General features: G+C 53.4%; 1 protein-coding gene across 1 annotated transcript; it reads right to left on the bottom strand.

The window, feature by feature from the left end:
- Nucleotides 1–820: 820 nt before the first annotated feature.
- Nucleotides 821–17,957, bottom strand: CLU (clusterin). Its single transcript, XM_021716813.1, has 8 exons — nt 17,825–17,957; nt 14,271–14,419; nt 11,212–11,382; nt 10,113–10,524; nt 8,473–8,577; nt 3,544–3,773; nt 1,662–1,837; nt 821–1,064 (listed from the first exon to the last, which is right to left on the bottom strand). The coding sequence occupies exons 1-8, from the start codon at nt 17,916–17,918 to the stop codon at nt 1,055–1,057; spliced, it is 1,347 nt and encodes a 448-aa protein (XP_021572488.1). The 5' UTR covers nt 17,919–17,957; the 3' UTR covers nt 821–1,054.
- Between the last annotated feature and the right edge of the window lie 537 nt (nt 17,958–18,494).

The following is an 18,494-nucleotide window of genomic DNA, read 5'->3' on the forward strand; positions in this document are numbered from 1 at the left end:
TGGAAAGCAAATACATTTTTTTCTCTACTTTTGCCTTTTTTTTTTTATGAGTTGAAATCTCACTCTGTGGCTCAGGCTGGAGTGCAGTGGCACATTCACAGCTCACCGCAGGCTTGATCTCCGGGCTTAAGCTAGCCCCCTGTTTCAGCCTCCCAAATAGCTGGGACTACAGGTGCACACCACCATGCCTGGCTCATTCTTTTATTTTTTAATTTATTTCGTAGAGACGAGGTCTTGCTGTGTTGCCTAGGCCGGTCTTAAACTCTTGGGCTCGAGTACCATATGTTCTCACTCATAAGCGGAACTTGAACAATTGTCATAATATATAAGAAAGGGATTGGCAGTAGTGGGAAACTGCCAGGGGAGGGAGGGACACACCTCATCCACAAGGGTACCTGCATACTCAACGTCTGTATACCTGACTCTGTATTGTACCCCACATCTTTAAAATGAAAAAAAAAAAGAACTCCTGGGCTCAAGGGATCCTCCCACCTTGTCTTCCCAAAGTGCTGGAATTATAGGTGTAAGCCACAGATAGGATCTCACTACGCTGCCCAGACTGGCCTCGAACTCCTGGCCTCGAGCAGTCCTCCTACCTGGACCTCCCCAAAGTGCTGGAATTATATATGTGAGCCACCACCCCTGCCAAGAAATGACTGACCTGGATCAACTCTGTCCTCATAACCCTTTCACCGTCCACTGCGTGACAATCCCTCTCCTAGCTTAACCTCTAGTTTTTCGGTTTCTTCTTCTTCCCGTGCCAACAGAAAGGCGGGCGGGAGGTAGAAAGGCAGCGCAAAAAGGGGTCCCTTACCCCCCGGATCACAAGGCAGATTTATTGAATTAGTGGCATGCAGGACAGTTCTTTCCCTAAGCGGCGGATGCAGGCATTAGAGTGCAGAATCCGGCGAGAGGAGAGGCTGGGTGGGGGTGGAGGCCGGGAGGCCGGGGCCTAGTCGCTCGGTGTCACGCAGAGCTCTCTCCGGGGGCGGGGGCTCCCTTCGGGGGAGCTGGACTCAGATGCCCCCGAGTGTGGAAGAGCGGCGCTCACGTCTCACTCCTCCCTGCAATAAAAAAAGGGGATGTGGATGGGGAAAGACGGGGTTCGCCAGTCGGCGGGAGGTAGCAACCGACCCTCAGCTTCAATTTTTTGGAGCAGGGTCTCGCTGTGGCAGCCCAGGCTAGAGGGCAGGGCCAAGATCATAGATCACTGTAACTTCGAATTTCTGGGCTCAAGGGATCTGCAGGCTCCCAGGTAGCTAGGACCGCAAGCCCATGCCTGGCTCGTTTTCTTTTTTAAAGCTTCAGCTTTTTGTGAAGGTGGGGTCTTGCTACGTTGCCCAGGCTGGTCTCAAACTCCTGGCCTCAAGCGACCCTCCCACCTCGGCCTCCCAAAGTGCTGGAATTGCAGGCGTGAGCTACCATGCCCGGCCCCACACTGGAATTCTTATCCATCGAAGACAAACATCCTCCCTTAGGAAAAATAAAATGCCGGTGACTTCCTGGCTTTGTCCTTGGGCCCTGTTCCAGGACTCCAGGCGCGGTGGTTCCCACCGGGCTGTGAGCTCTGCCCCTTTTAATTTAATTCAATTTTTATTTTTGCTGTCAGCGACCTGCTGGGCTCTGCAGGCCTGCGGGAAAGCTGGCCTAGGCCGACTTACCGGCTCTTTTTACGGTATTCCTGTAGCGCTTTCTCTGCCACGGTCTCCATGAATTTAGGGTTTTTCCTGGAGACTTCCACGGGGACCGTCACGGTGATGGGGTCGGAGTCAAACAGCTTCACAACCACCTCGGTGACACCAGAGGGAGCGTCTGAGTCAGAAGTGTGGGAAGCCACCTAGAAGAAAAAGAGAGAAAAGGTGAAACGTGGTAGTCAAAATGCACACATTCCAGCTGGGGCAACACACCAAGACCTTGTCTCTACAAAAAATAAAAATAGTAGCCAGGCGTGGTGGTGTGTATAGTTCTAGCTACTCAGGAGGCTGAGGCAGGAGGATCACTTCAGTCCAGGAGGTTGAGGTTGCGGTGAGATGTGATCACATCACTGCACTGTAGTCTGGGTGGACAGAGTGAGACCCTGACTCAGGGGAAAAAAGTGCACGCATTGTGCAACATAAATCAGGCTTCCAAAAGGCAAATCCTCCTGTTCCCTCAAGTAAATCTGCAGCCGATGGTCAACATAGCAAAGCCCTCATCTCTACAAAAAAAAATTTTAATTAGCTGGGCATTGTAGTTCCAGCTATTTGGGAGATTCAAGGTGGGAGGACTGCTTGAGGCCAGGAGTTCAAGACCAGCCAGGCAACATAGCAAGACCTCATTTCTACAACATATTTAAAAACTTAGCTGGGTGTGGTGGCACGCACCTGTAGTCCCAGCTACTTGAGAGGCTGAGCTAGGAGGATCCCTTGAACCCAAGAGGTCGAGGCTGCAGTGAGCTATGATTGTACCATAGCACCCCAGCCTAGGTGACCAAGTGAGACTCTGTCTCTAAAAAAGAAAAAAAGGCCGGGCGCGGTGGCTCACACCTATAATCCCAGCACTTTGGAAAGCCGGGGCGAGAGGATTGCCTGCGCCCGCAGGTTTGAGACCAGCCTGGGCAACTTAACGAGACCTCATCTCTACAGTAAATCAAAAAATTAGACGGGCATGGTGAAATGTGCCTGTAGTTCTGGCTACTTGGAAGGCTGAGGCGGAAGGATCCCCTGAGCCCTACAGTTGAGGTTGTGGTGGCCGGGACGTGCCACTGCCCTCCAGCCAGGGTGACAGAGTGAGACTCCAACTCCAAAAAAAAAAAAAAAGACCTGTTTCTTTTTACAAGTCTAGATACCTATGCAACCCAGTGAGCAGAAATGTTCTGGTTCACAGATACTCATCTGCAAGGTCAAACGCCATCTGCAAATGACCAGCCCAGGGGGTGCCCCAGAGAGTAAAAAGTAGTTTGCAAACACTTCCATTTGGGTAGACACCGGCCAGACTGAGGGAGAAAAGGGATCGGGGAAAAAGGAAGGAAAAGGGTTCCTAGCACTAGAAAGATATTTATCACTAGCAGAGAACTATGCACCAATGAATGAGTCTACATGGGCGAAGTCAGCCGTGCAGCTTCCAGAAAAGAACGCAGGCTTCTGGTTTGCTCCTGGGTTTTGGTATGCAAGCACGTGTGTAAGTACACACACACACACACACACACACACACACACACACACACACACACACACGCACACTCTACAGGCTTTGGAGCCAGGCAGACAAGTTCAAATACCAGCTGAGTCACCTACCATTTCTCTGACCCCGGGCAAGCCGTGCAACCCCCCAGTTTCCCCATCTGTGAAATGGGGTTGCAATATTTTGCCTCACTGGGTCATCTGGTTTCAAGTCTACGATGTACCTGAGATTTCTCTATTTCCCGCCGTGTGATAAGCGCTCGATCAAAAGCCGAGTGCCCCCTCCGACATCTTCATCTGATTTCCACCCTGGGGAGGCTGGCTGTCCGTCCAGGGCACTCCCTGGGCCGCCCTGGGCCTGTGGGGGCGGGGCGTGACTCACCGTGGTGACGCGGAGATAGTACTGGTCCTCCCCTTGGGTGAGGTTGGCCAGCTGGGACACCCAGCTGAACTGCTCGTTGAGCTGCTCCAGCAGGGAGGACGTGTTGAGCATCTTCCGCTGGTAGGAATGAAGCAGGTCGTTGTACCTCTTGGTCAGCAGCTCGGCCAGCTGGAGGGAATCGTTCAACTCCTGCCGCAGCTGGGCCTGCGAGGGGTCGCTGGCCGAACAGTCTGCCCGGAGACGGAAGGGACGAGAGGCAGGAACGGGAAGGGAGAGTTAGAAAGACACTGACAAAGTCCATCTATCCGCCCTTCTTGATGGCTGCATAATATTCCATTGTGTATATGTACCACATTTTTTTTATTGGATGGATTTGGAGTCGGTCATACTCAGTGATCTATCACAGAAACAAAGAACTGAGTTCCAAGCCAGGCTCAGTGGCTCAGCCTGTAATCCCGCGCCTTTGGGAGGCTGAGGTGAGTGACTTGCCTGAGTCCATGGGTTCGAGACCCGCCTGGGCAGCGAGACGTCATCACTGCAATAAATCAAAAAATCAGCCGGGCGTGGTAGCGCATGCCTGTGATTCCGGCTACTTGGAAGGCTGAAGCGGAAGGATCGCCGGAGCCCAGCAGGTCGAGGCTATGGTGGCCAGGAGTGGCCACGGCACTCCGGTCTGGGCGACAGAGTGAGACTCCGACTCAAAAAGAAAGAACTGAGTTCCATATGTTCTCACTCATAAGCGGCCCCTGAACAATTATAATGCTATAAGAAAGCGACTGGCAGTAGTGGGAAACTGTCAGGGGAGGGAAGGTGGGATTGGCAGTTGAGGGAAACTGCTGGGGAGGGAGGGACACACCTCATCAACAAGGGTCCCTGCATGATCAATGTTTGTATACCTAACCCTGAATTGTACCCCACATCTTTATAATAAATAAATTAATTTAAAAAAAAAGAAAGACACACGTGTGGAAAGGAGCCCACACAGCCAGGTCCCAAAGCTCACTGTAGTTCCAGCTATTTGGGAGATCAAGGTGGGAGAACTGCTTGAGGCCAGGAGTTCGAGACCAGCTGGGCAACATAGCAAGACCTCGTCTCTACAGAATATTTAAAAACATAGCTGGGTGTGGTGGCACGCACCTGTAGTCCCAGCTACTCGAGAGGCTGAGGTAAGGGGATCACTTGAATCTAGGGGAGGTCCACACGCTGGCTGTCACCATCCGCGACACAGCGGTGCACTCGCCCCAGAACGGGAGTCTAGACGCTGCTTCCTTCATCGAGAAAGTCTCCTCTGGGAAAGCGTGTCAGCTGAACTAACCAGCATGCTGGGTGATGTCACTGATTTCTCTCCGGGTGCCAGACCCTCATTTCTGTGGCCCTCCGCGCTGGTGTGAGCCGCACTTTGAGAAGCTCTCATCCCCGGTGCGCTCTCTGTGTCCCCAGACTTAGAGCTGTGCTGGCTACCCTGGTCCCTCCCAGGAGTCATATCTAAAAGAGGAACGAGGCTCACAGCTGCCATCGGTGTGGCACCTGCCACGTCCCAGACATCACATAAGGCGCTCTGGAGATCCCTTTTCTCTAATCACCGGACCTCCGTCAGGTTTAAATAGTCCAGGCCCACAGGAGAAAACGGCTCACCTAAAGCCATCGAAGAAATGATCTGTGAGTACAGACCAGGTCTTTCACTCCTAAGCTTGGACTCTTCTTTTATTTTATTTTATTATTTTTTGAGTTGGAGTCTCACTCTGCCGCCCAGACTGGAGTGCAGTGGCCGCTCCCGGCCACGCAGCCTCGACCTGCTGGGCTCCAGCGATCCTTCCGCCTCAGCCTTCCAAGTAGCCGGAATTACGGGCATGCGCTACCACGCCCGGCTGATTTTTTGATTTACTGTAGAGATGAGGTCTCGCTGCCCAGGCGGGTCTCGAACCCGCGGGCTCAAGCAATCCGCTCACCTCAGCCACCCAAAGGCACGGGATGACAGGCTGAGTCACCGAGCCTGGCTGGACTCTTCTTTTATTTAGAGACGAGGTCTCACTCTGCCATCCAAGCTGGAGTGCAGTGATGCAATAAACACAGCTTTGAACCTTGAACTCCGGGGCTCAAATGATGCTCCTGTTTCAGCCTCTCAAATAGCTAGGAACACAGATGTGCACCTCCATGCCCAGGTAATTTAAAAAAAAATTTTTTTTTGGTAGAGACAGAGATCTTGCTGTCACCCAGGCTGGTCTCCAACTCCTTGGCCTCAAGTTATCTTTCAGTCTCAGCCTCCCAAAGCCCTGGGACTACAGGCGTGAGCCACCACGCCCGGCCCAAGCTTGTCCTTTGAGCGTATCTGCAGAGTTGGTCATTCTGGTTCTATGAGCCCACGCAGCAGAAGAGCTGGCCAGAACTCAAGGGTTCTGGGGGCTGGGGGTCTTTGCCTGCCCACCTGACCCCGACGGCTGGTCACCAGCTCATCAGGAGAGCAAAGAAAACAGACTCAATTCCCTTTAGTCTTTGTGTGTCTGCTACAGGTTGTCAGATTTATAAGACTGGAAACCGCCCACTATCTCTTTAAAAAATACATTTTTAGCCGGGCTCGGTGGCTCAGCCTGTAATGCCGCGCCTTTGGGAGGCTGAGGTGAGTGGATTGCCTGAGCCCGCGGGTTCGAGACCCGCCTGGGCAGCGAGACCTCATCTCTACAATAAATCCAAAAATCAGCCAGACGTGGTAGCGCACGCCTGTAATTCCGGCTACTCGGAAGGCTGAGGCGGAAGGATCGCCGGAGCCCGGCAGGCGAGGCTGCGGTGGCCGGGAGCGGCCACTGCACTCCAGTCTGGGCGGCAGAGTGAGACTCCAACTCAAAAAAAAAAAAAATACGTTTTTTTCTCGCCTTAAGTTATTTCAAAAATCTTCAGAGGAGAGTACATCAAATCTACGCCAGACAAGGGAAGGGAGATCTTTGCACACTTCAGAATGGCAATTGTAGCTGGGCGTGGTGGCTCACGCCTATAATCCCAGCACTTTGGGAGGCCAAGGTGAGCGGATTGCCTGAGCCCATGGGTTTGAGAACAGCCTGGGCAACTTGGCGAGACTTCGTCTCTACAATAAAAATCAAAAAATGAACCTGACATGGTAGTGCATGCCTGAAATTGTGGCTACTTAGAAGGCTAAGGTGGAAGGATCTCTGAAGCCCAGTAGCTCAACGCTGGGGTGGATGTGAGTGTGCCACTGCACTCCAGTCTGGGCGAGAGTGAGACTCCAACTCAAAAAAAAAAAAAGGTGGAGGCCAGGGATAACGCCAAACACTCCATAGTACACAGGACAGCCCCCCATGACAATGTATGATTAGGTCCCAAATGTCCATAGTGCTGACATTGAGAAATCCCAGTCTAGCACTCCCGAGAAGTACTTAGTGATATGATTGCAAGCACTTCTTTAAAAATTTTTTTTTGTACAGACAGGAGTCTCACTATGCTGTTCAGGCTGGTCTCGAACTCCCGGCCTCAGGTGGTCGTCCCTCCTCGGCCTCCCAACATATTACGATTACAGGTGCCTGCCACCGCATCTGGCTGCAAGCACCTTAAATAAGAGGCAGAGTTCTTCCTCGGGGTAGACTGTTTAGCTAAGCTGTGATCAGTGACCGCTAAAATTTGTGCCCGAGATAGTCTGGGCCTGTATGTCTTTTCTTCAAGCCCCGATGTGACTGACTTTCTTGTGGAGAGGGACTGTAATGACGTGTTTCCATGATGTTTTTGTGGAGAAAGCTGTCAGGCTTGGCTGTGAGCTCGTTTACAACTCCTCTACTTCAGCCTCTCAAAGCACTAGTATTGATTCTGCAGTGGCTTCTAGAATTGCAGGAGTGAGGTCAGGAATATTTAATCAGACCCTGAAAGCCTGCCACAGCAAACTCAAAGTCTATTAAGTAAGCCCAAAGCCACAAGATTGATAAGCTATTTACAAGGGGAAACCATTAACCCTTTCTGAGCATGAGCAAGTGTGTACCTGGAACCCTCCTGAATACTTTTACAGCTGTTATCTCAAAGTGGGAAGACGCTCATGGATGGCCAGCTCTGAGAAAACAAAGGGGCGCGGTTGAAGGGAGACATTCCCTTCACCTGGGGGCACCAACCAACTAAAGGAGACATTGCTGGGTGCCTTGAGTAACCAGAGACTCCAAAGAGTCCCCAGGAGAGAACACAGCACACTGGTTAAGAGCACATTCCAATGGCCAGGTGTGGTGGCTCACACCTGTGATCCCAGCGCTTTGGGAGGCTGAGGCAGGAGGATTGCTTGAGGCCAGGAGTTCAAGGCTGCATTGAGCTCTGATCATGACACCACACTTCAGCCTGGGCAACAGAGCAAGACCCTGTTTAAACACACACACACACACACACACACACCCCCTAAACACCTAGGTTTGAATCCAGCTCACCCACATGGGATTGTGTAATCTTGGATAAGTTCCTGACCTTTCTGTGACTGAGTGTCCTCACAGGGTCATTCTGAGGAAATGAGGAAATGTTTGTAAAGTGTTTAGAACAGTGCATGGCACCTGGTACATGCTGTTAAACAAAAATGCATTCTGTCTGAAATGTCATGATCCGCAGTGAAAAATAAGGCTGCCTACTGTGCTTGGCACTGGGGAACAGGATGACGGGGAAGACACAGGAGAATTTCTTTTTTCCAGCAAGCCTGTGTCCCCCGGACTGGATGAGGTGGAGGGCACTTGGAAGACACCTCGCCCGTGTCAGGGACAGCCCTGCCCCAGAACCCCGTCCTACAGAGGAGGGGCCCAAAAAAGGGCTCAGGACCTGTCCCAGGCCACAGCAAGAAAGCCCAGAGCTAGAATGCGGACGCCCATCCGTTTGACCCCACCCAAGACAGCCCCGGGAGACACCGGGTATGCCAGGTCCCAGGCGACCGTAGGGGGCAGCCCAGCCCCGACTCACCCACGGACAAGATCTCCCGGCATTTCTCACACTGGTCCTTCATCCTCAGACAGCCCGTGGAGTTGTGACGGATCTCCCGGCACACCGTGCGGTCGTCGTCACCTTCTGCAGACACACGGGGAAACAGCGTCAGGCCCAGGCGTCTGGCCACACGGGGACGGGCCACTGAGTTCTCTGAGCCCTTCCTGCCACGCTCCCGTCCGGCCCTTTGGGACGGGGCTGGGGTCAGAGGAGATTGGCACTGGGTTGTTTTCCTGCAGACACGGGCCTCGGCTGGGGCTCCCTGCAGGTGTTCCTGTGCCCCTCGGCTGGTGCGGGCTCCCCCCCATCTCCACCCAAGGAGACCCCCTCCTGCCTTCTCTCTGGCACCATCACCCCGTCTGCCCTGCAGGCTGTCTGGCCCACTGCTCTGCCCCAGTCAGTCACACGCCTCGCGGAGGCAGGTTTGAATCCCCCTTCAAGTCCCCTCACATCACGCCCTTCGCCCCATTAGGGAAACACGGTAGATGCTCATTTGATGGAAGGCCCGCTGGCCAAGCACGGTGGCTCTCCCAGCACTTTGGGAGGCTGAGGCGAGAGGATTGCCTGAGCTCACGGGTTCGAGACCAGCCCGGACAACTTGGTGAGACTGTGTCTCTACAATAAAACAAAAAATTAGCCAGGTGTGGTAGTATGTGCTTGTAGTTCCAGCAACTTGGAAGGCTGAGGCGGAAGGATCGCCAGAGCCCAGGAGGTCGAGGCTGCAGTGGCCATGAGCGTGCTACCGCACTCCAGCTTGGGTGACAAGAGTGAGATGCCAACTCAAAAAAAAAAAAAAGAAAAAGAAACAACCATTTAAGGCCCTCCTGTGTTGCCAATCTTCTTCTTTTTTTTTTTAATGCAAAGATGCCATTTTTTCATCCAACTAATTTGTTTTGTTTTTTGTGGAGACAGGGTTTCAATATGTTGCCCAGGCTGGCCTTGAACTCCTGGCCTCAAGCAATCCTCCCACCTCAGCCTCCTGAGTAGCTGGGATTACAGGTGCATGCCACCATGTCCAGCTTATCTTTTAAATTTTTCCATAGAACTGGGCTCGGTGGCTCAGTCTGTAATCCCGCGCCTTTGGGAGGCTGAGTTGAGTGGATTGCCTGAGCCTGTGAGTTCGAGACCTGCCTGGGCAGGCGAGACCTCATCTCTACAATAAATCAAAAAATCAGCCAGGCATGGTAGCGCACGCCTGTAGTTCCAGCTACTCGGAAGGTTGAGGCGGAAGGATCGCCGGAGCCCAGCGGTCGAGGCTGCGGTGGCCGAGAGCGGCCCCTGCCCTCCAGTCTGGGCGACAGAGGGAGACTCCCACTCAAAACAAAAAAAAATTTTTTCCATAGAGATGGGTCTCGCTATGGTGCCCAGGCTGGTCTCGAACTCCCGGCCTCAAGCAATCCTCCCACCTTGACCTCTAAGGCACTGGGATGACATAAGCCATCATGCCCAGCCCCGTGCTGTTTTACTTTGCTTTTTCTCTTTCAATAAGGAGGGTGCCACCCATCAAGAGACCCAGGGGACGCCCACCAGACCCCGGGCATCGCTCTCAGCTTCCATCGCTTGCTCCATCCGCTGTGCCCTCCCGCCCCTTCCTGGGAAATAGGAGACGTCCTTCTCACCTCTGATGAGGTCCATCTGCGGGTGCTGGAAGGCCGGGCTGTGGAAGTGGACATCCATGGCCTGCTGAGCCTGGTGTATCATGTCAAAGAAGGGCTGGAACATGTCCTGGAAGCTCGGGGGCTCGTACGGGGAGAAAGGCATCAGGCTGCGCACGAAGCGGGACTTGGGGAAGAGAAAGTGAGGCCTCCAGGGCGTCAGGCCGAAGGGGAAGGAGCGGAAGCTGTCCTGGGGCTCGTGGGTGAAGAACCTATCCTGGAAGAGCTCGTCCATGATGCTGGACGCCCGGCTGAAGCGGTCCTGCATGACGTCCAGCATGTGGCTCTGCTGCCGGTCGTCCTCCAGCAGGGAGTCGATGCGGTCCCCGTTGATCCAGAAGTAGAACGGGGAGCTCTGGTTCAGGAACTCCTCGAGCTGGGACAGCCAGAATGGGTGCCGTCAGCGGGCGCTCTCCCCCGGCCACAGCCTCCTGTGCCTCCCCCCCGAGGGGAACAGGCTGTGCCTCGCCCCTCGCTGTGACAGTCACACCCCGAGCCACCAAAGGCCCAGCCAGAGGCTTCCAGGGACTCCAACCATCAGGCCGGGGCCCTTGCGTTCTGCGGGGCACAGTTTAGAGCCAACTGTGGGTTCCCCAAGGCCCATCACGTTAGATGCGCCTGCTGTCACCTTTGGCCACCAATGATACCCACACCGGCTTAGCTGAGGGCCCACAGATGAGGAGCGCTCATCGAGTCCCAACCAAGAGAGGCCCACGGCTGAGGATAGGACCAACATTAACATGCTAAAAACACTTAAATCCTTCCACTTCTGTGGACACGGGGTCTGCCAAACCACAAAGCCATCTGTTACGCTAACCAGCTAATCATTGCTGGATACGAGTCTTCTCAGAGATGCAAATACCTGATTCACATGCTTTTGGTGAGGCCAGTAGACAACGTCTGTGTTCGTGCCAGACATTACCAATCAAGCATGGCACTCTGGGCCCCAGCCCGGCCAGCCAGAACTAATCAATTGTATCTGGCACACGGAAGGAAGCCTATTTCACCAGGTTGCCCCCATGTCCCACTCAGAGCCTCGGCCACACGCATGTCCCCTTCTCACCTGGCGGCCCACCAGGCCTGAGCCACTCCTGCAGACGCGTGCATAGAACTTCATGCAGGTCTGTTTCAGGCAGGGCTTACACTCCTCCCACAGGGCCATCATGGTCTCATTGCACACTCCTGGGAATGCCTTGAGCTTCATTTCCGAATCCCTGGTCTCATTCAGGACATCCTACGGGAAGACACAAGGTCAGGTGAGCCACACAGAGGCCACAGCCTTCACTGGCCCGGGCAGGAGCCGGGTGCCGAGCCCTCCACCCCGGGGCAGTCCTTCCCAAGGGTTGGCCACCCAGCATGCAAGTTCTCACCCCTGTCCTGGCTCAGGAGTCCTCTCTTTCACCCACCTGGAATTCCCTCCCCACTGGCTTTAAGCATCCTGTCATCCTTCAAGACCCACCTGTTCCTTAAACTCTTTCCGGACTCCTGGGACCCATGTGGACATCTCCTCTCTCTGTATGACTCAGTCCATGGACAGCCTGCCCCATGACTGACCTCTCACTTATACCTCATCTTCTATTCTCAACACCTGGTTTTCTTTCTCTCTCTGTCTCCCTCTCTCTCCTCCCTCTCTCTCCCTTTCTTTCTTTCTTTTCTTGTTTTGTTTGTAGAGACAGGGTTTCACTCTGTCTGGAGTGCAGCCTTGACCTCCTGGACTCAAGTGATCTCACTTCAAACCTCCTGAGCAGCTGGGATTACAGGCATGTACCACTACACCTGGCTAACTTTTAAAAATATATATTTTCTTTATAGAGACAAGGTCTCTCTATGTTGCCCCAGACTGATTTGAACTCCTGGGCTCAGGTGATCCTCCTAACCTTGAACTTCCAAAGTGCTAGGATTACGGGCGGGAGCCAACAAGCTCAGCCAGCATCTGGTATTTCAACGTCATCTTCCAAAGCAGCTTGGAGGCTCCCTGAATTTTATTTTTCTACCACTACCACGGGCCTCTGACATCCAAAGGGAACCAGCAGGCTTCCAAAACCAAAGCCATATCAACTACCAACCAACACAGGCCTCTAACAGTCCCCTGACACTTGACCCAATAATTCCATAAGAATCTATCCCAAGGGATTCCCCTGATAGAGAAAAAGAATCTTTATGCCTAAAGATATCTGTTACAGGATTTTTTATGACGCCCAAGATCAGAATTAACTCAGATGCCCCAAAGTAAGGGACAGGCTAAATAAACTGTGGTTCAAAGGATAGGTAAGCACATCATCACAAGGAATGTATAATAAGTTTCAAATGTTATCATATGTAGTGCTTCTGTTAAAATTCATAATTTTGAATATGGCTGCTTTCAAAAAAATATAGAGAAAAAGGGTAGTGGGAAAGTGATCGACATTAACAGTGAATTTTGTCCTCAGACGAAAGGATTATTGAAAAACCTTGCCTCTTCTACTTTTCTATGTTAAAATCTCAATAAATGAATGTATTGTGCTTTAAAAAAAAAAAAAAGGCAGCTTATCCAGACCCTGGAGTTACACAAGGTCTTTGTGCAGCTCTGGTGTTCCCACACTCTTCTGGGGAAGGTGACTCCACCCCTCCCTGGGCCCAGACACAAGTGTCACCTACATAGCTCACTTCCTTTCTTTCTGGTTCACCTGTTCCTCAAATAAGAAATGGCAGAATCCTTTTGCTCATCTTTTTTTTTTTCTTTTTGAGTCGGAATCTCACTCTGTCGCCCAGGCTGAAGTGCAGCAGCACACTCACGGCCACCGGCGCCTCGACCTGCCAGGTTCAGGCGATCCTTCTGCCTCAGCCTTCCCCGTAGCTGGAACTACAAGTGTCACCACCACGCCCAGCTATTTTTTTTTTTTTATTGTAGAGACTAGGTCTTACCAAGTTGCCCAGGCTGGTCTCGAACCTCCAGGCTCAAGCAATCCTCTCAACTCCACCTCCCAAAGTGCTAAGATGACAGGTGTGAGCCACCGTGCCTGACCTCCCATCTTGATGTGCTTTATAATAAAACCTGGCTTGCCGAATGTCAGAGTCCAAGGATAACCAAAACAACATGAGGACCAGATTTACCCCTGCTTCATGAGCAGCTAGAGGATTCTTGCAGAATGCTGAGAACTAACACGGAGGCCAAGGAAAGGCAGGAAGTTGGAGAAAAAGTTAGAGCCGCAGCCAGGCCAGCATCCCCTTAAGTGGCTTCTGTGGAATTATGCTTAAAACTGGAAAAATGGGCTCCCTGGTCAATGTGGAAAATTCTGGGTCACGTGGAGTTACACGGGTTTCCTTACTGCAGAGCTTTTAAAATACTTTTCACAGCCGGGCTCGGTGGCTCAGCCTGTAATCCCGCGCCTTTTGGGAGGCTGAGGTGAGTGGATTGCCTGAGCCCGCGGGTTTGAGACCCGCCTGGGCAGCGAGACCTCATCTCTACAATAAATCAAAAAATGAGCCAGGTGTGGTAGCGCACGCCTGTAGTTCCAGCTATGTGGAAGGCTGAGGCGGAAGGATCGCCGGAGCCCAGCAGGTCGAGGCTGCGGCGGCCGGGAGAGGCCACTGCACTCCAGTCTGGGTGACAGAGTGAGACTCCGACCCAAAAAAAAAAAATCAGTTGTTGATTGAGTTACGGTGTCTTCATTTTGTTGAACCATGAAGCACAGGCTAGATCTTGTTACCTCCACTATCCAACTTGCGATGTCTCTTTATGAAACAGTCCAGAGTGCCCGCATTAACCCTGACCCCATGGCCCCTACTAGAGAAGCTTCCTTAAGGCTGGGCACCAAACCCTCCCGGCCTCTGCCCCCAGCCTCTCCAGAGCCTTAACTGGGAGCCTGCCCCTGACTCGGGCTTAGAAATGTCTATTGAAGGGAATCTGGGCATCAGGCCCCGGGCCAGGCTTGTGACACAGCCAGATCCAAGCCTCCACCCCCCGAAGCCTTCAAAAGCGAATAAACCTTCCCTGTTTTTTAACACAGCCTCAGCGTCAGCTGACATAGCCCTGGAAGGACCTGGGTCACCATGGCAACCCAGCCAGGCACCCCGCTGCAACCCCTCCTCCCCCGTGGTTGGAGGGCCACAGCGGGGCAGTGACTGCCAGTCCCCCCTCACCTCCTTCTTCTTCTTGGCTTCCTCGAGGTTGTTGAGCAGAATCTTGCGCTCCTCGTTGGTTCTTTCTATGAGATTCTTGATCTGTTTCACCCCGTTGACAGCGTTTTGAATCTCCTTGTTAATGTACTTACTTCCCTGGTTGGACATTTCTGCAAGACAAGGGCAAGAGGCAGCAGGTGGCGAGAGGGAAGGAGGGCATCAGGGATGTCACCCTGAACCAGCTGGAATGGTTGGAAAGGCCCGTTGGGTCCAGGGCCTGCCGAGGCTGGGACGCCTTCCCAGGGCCACAGGCAGCGTCACGGCCCCAGCCTTGGCCCGACACAGGGTCCCATCCCAGGCTTGCTGTGGACCCTGTCCTACTGCTCAGAAATGCAGCCAGCACAGCTCAGAGAAGGACGGCGGAGCAATGCCCGGCCACTACCCTGAGACTCGAGCATGGGGAAAAAAAAGAGTCAACCCAGAAGTGTAACCTTTGAAGCATCAGAATAGAAAATACTGGGCTATTTATTTACTTATTTATTTTGCAGTGGCACAATCACCACTCATCGTAGCCTCGAACTTCTGGGTTCAAGTGATTCTCTTGTCTCAGTCTCCAGAGTAGCTGGGACTACAGACACACACTTTCACACCTGGCTAATTCTTTACTTATTTTTCTTTTTGGCTGGAGTCTCACTCTGTCACCCGATATGAAGTGTAGTGGCACGCTCATGGCCACCGCAGCCTCGACCGGCTGGGCTCCGGCGATCCTTCCGCCTCAGTCTTCCGAGTAGCTAGAACTACAGGTATGTGCTACCACGCTAGTCTAATTTTTTTTTTTAAATTGTAGAGATGAGGTCTCGCCAATTTGTCCAGGCTGATCTCAAACCCACAGGCTCCGGCAATCCACTCACCTTGGCATCCCAAAGTGCTGGGATGACAGGCTGAGCCACCACGCCCAGCCTAACTTTTTTTAGAGATGGGGTCTCTCTGTGTTGCCCAAGCTGGTCTCAAACTCCTGGGCTTAAAGGATCCACCCACCTTGACCACACAAAGCACTGGGATGATAGGCATGAGCCACCACAGCTGGCCTAAACTATGATTTTGGATGCAAATCTTTCTGGACTTCAGTTTGTTTCTTTGTTTCTGGTCTTGAGTCGGAGTCTTACTCTGTCGCCCAGGCTGGTGTGCAGCGGCAATCACAGCGATAGCAACCTCGACCCGCTGGGCTCAGGCGATCCTTCCACCTCAGCCTTCCAAGTAGCTGGAGCTACAGGCACACGCCACCACGCCTGGCTAATTTGTTTGATTTTGTTGTAGAGATGAGATCTCACCAAGTTGCCCATGCTGGTCTTGAACCCCTGGGCTCAGGCAATCCTCTCACCTCCATCATCTCAAAGGATGACGGGCGTGAGCCATGCCTGGCCTGGATTTCAGTTTAACCGTCTCTTTGTTCCCGTACCCAGTGCCAGGCAGTGGGGACAGGAAGATGAGTGAGTGATCAAGACACAGCACTGGTGGCAAAGGGGGCAAAACACTGTGACACCAAAGTGCTGCTTATCTGGTGTTTACCCCATGCCAAGCACTGCTCCCAACACTTTACATGCATGTGATTTGCTCCTCCAGCCCCAGCACCAAGCCCGCTTCACAGAGCAGGATGGAAGTAGAGAGAGAAGGTGATGGCCCAAGGACGCAAGTGTCAAGCGGCGGGATGAGGAGGACCTGGAGATCTATGGTCCGGACGGTACCTGGATTTATATCCCCGTATCGTAACTTGAAATGTGCTACGAGAATAGATCTTAAATGTTTTCACCATTTGAAAGAAAAGGCGGCCGGGCGTGGTGGCTCAGCCTGTCAACCCAGCACTTTGGGAAGCCAAGGCTGGAGGACTGCTTGAGCCCAGGAGCTTGAGACCAGACCAGACAACAAAGCATGAACCCATCTCGGGAAAAAAAAAAAAAGAATAAAAAGATAGTTGTCAGCCGGGCTCGGTGGCTCAGCCTGTAATCCCGCGCCTTTGGGAGGCTGAGGTGAGTGGATTGCCTGAGCCCGCAGGTTCGAGACCCGCCTGGGCAGCGAGACCTCATCTCTACAATAAATCAAAAAATTAGCCGGGTGGTAGCGCGCGCCTGTAGTTCCAGCTACTTGGAAGGCTGAGGCGGAAGGATTGCCGGAGCCCAGCAGGCGAGGCTGCGGTGGCCGGGAGCGGCTGCTGCACTCCAGTCTGGGCGACTGAGTGAGCCTCCAACTCAAAAACAAACAAACAAACAAAAAAAGATAGTTGTCCGGAGTCAGCCAGCTAGGAAGTGGTGGAGACACACACAGGTCTGCTCTCGAAGTCCGGGTTTGAAACTACTGACGACCTGAAGAACTGGTTAGCTGTGAGTGGGGCAGGGGGTGGAGGGAGGACAGGTGTCGGAAAAGGCCTCCTGGAAGAAGGGCCCTCCAACTGGGCTCTGAGCAGCGCAGGCCGCTGTGTCGAGCTGCACGTTCCCTTCCCTGTTTCGTGAGCAGAGAACGTGCAGCCTGGCTTCCCGGCTGGAAAGAGAACAACACACTGGGAAGAGCTCTGGGTACTCCCAAGGGGAGATGGACAAAGACTCCGAGGGTCCAGGCGGAGCTTCCGCGGGTGGCGAGGGAGCCTAGCGCAGGGGTTGGGAAGGGAGCAGCCGATTGAACTGTGGTAGCCAGAAAGGCCTTGGGAAACGCCTGCAAATGCTCAGAGCTTAACCTACACAGAGCGGAAGCAGAGACCCAGAGGGGGCCGGGGCACAGGAACCTGGACCCAGAGCACAAGATACAAATGGTCTCTAACACTCAGGGTCGGCTGTACACTCAATGGCTCGTGTCTATAATCCCATCACTTTGGGAGGCCGAGGTGGGAGGATTGCTTGAGCCCAGGAGTTCAAGACCAGCCTGGACAACATAGCGAGACCCCATCTCTACAAAAATATCATTAAAATTAAGCCGGGTGCGGTGGCTCAGGCCTATAATCCCAGCACTTTGGGAAGTGGAGGCGAGAGGACTGCCTGAGCCTAGGGGTTCAAAACCAGCCTGGGCAACTTGGTGAGACCTCATCTCTACAGTAAACCAAAAATTAGCCGGGTGTGGTGGTGTGTGCCTGTAGTTCCAGCTACTTGAAAGGCTGAGGTGGAAGGATCACCTAAGCCCAACAGGTCGAGGCTGTGGTGATCTGTGAGCATGCCACTGCATTCCAACCTGGGTGACAGGGTGAGACTCTGACTCAAAAAAAAAAAAAAAAAAAAACCCCGAAACAAAAATATAATAAAAAATAAAAAATTAGCCGAGCGTGGTTGCATGCACCAGTGGCTCCCAGCTTACTCGGGAGGCTGAGGCAGGAAAATCACTTGAGTTCAGGAGTTCAAGGCTACAGTGAGTTATGATCACATCACTGCACTGCAGCCTGGGCAACCGAGGAGACCCAGCCACAAACAACAAAAACAAAAACAAAAAACAGAACACACAGGGCCTGACAGGGAGGGATTGTGGGAAGGCGGCAGCCCTGCCCTCTGACCTCACCCCCGTGGGCTTGGGGAGGTCACGCCTGATCTACTCACCCTGGAGCTCATTGTCGGAGACGGCCTGGTCTCCCAGGACCTGCCCGCTCTCCCAGGTCAGCAGCAGCCCCACGAACAGCAGCAGGGCTTTCATCGTGCCTCCTCCTCCAATCCTGGAATCCCGGCACGCCTCTGTTAGGAGAAAACAGGACAGACCGTCCGTCCGTCGTGGGAACAGCCAGGCAGCCTGCTGTTTCCTGCCCAGCCCGCTGCCTGCGGCCGCTTCCCAGGGACCTCGAGGACCCAGCGCCCTCAGCCTCGCTGCATCTGTGTCCCTGAGGAAATGGGGGGAAGAGGCCAGACTTGCCTTTGACACCTTCAAAAGAGAGCAAAGGCGGAGGTGTAGGGAGGGAGGAACTGCAGGACGGTGACATCGGGCAGAAGACAAGAGCCCTGGCGTTGGAGGAGCCGGGCTCCCGTCCAAGCCACGTCCTCCCCCGCGATCACTGCGTGTCCCTCCGCAAGGCACACAGGCTTGCTGCGTCCTGGCCTCCTTGTCCAGGAAGGGCGCCCAGCATGCCAAGCACTGAAAATACCTCCCCTGGGTCATTCATCTGTTCCTCCCCTGTCCGCACCACCCCCCGCAGGGGGCTGCGTCTCCAAGCCCAGCAACGTCCCCTGCAACAAGGCACCCCTAACCCTCGGCCCCAGCAGACATCCCTGTCATTCA

Source organism: Carlito syrichta, unplaced genomic scaffold, assembly GCF_000164805.1.
Source record: "Carlito syrichta isolate Samal-C Ts95f unplaced genomic scaffold, Tarsius_syrichta-2.0.1 Scaffold308976, whole genome shotgun sequence".
In the NCBI taxonomy this organism is placed as follows: domain Eukaryota; kingdom Metazoa; phylum Chordata; class Mammalia; order Primates; family Tarsiidae; genus Carlito; species Carlito syrichta.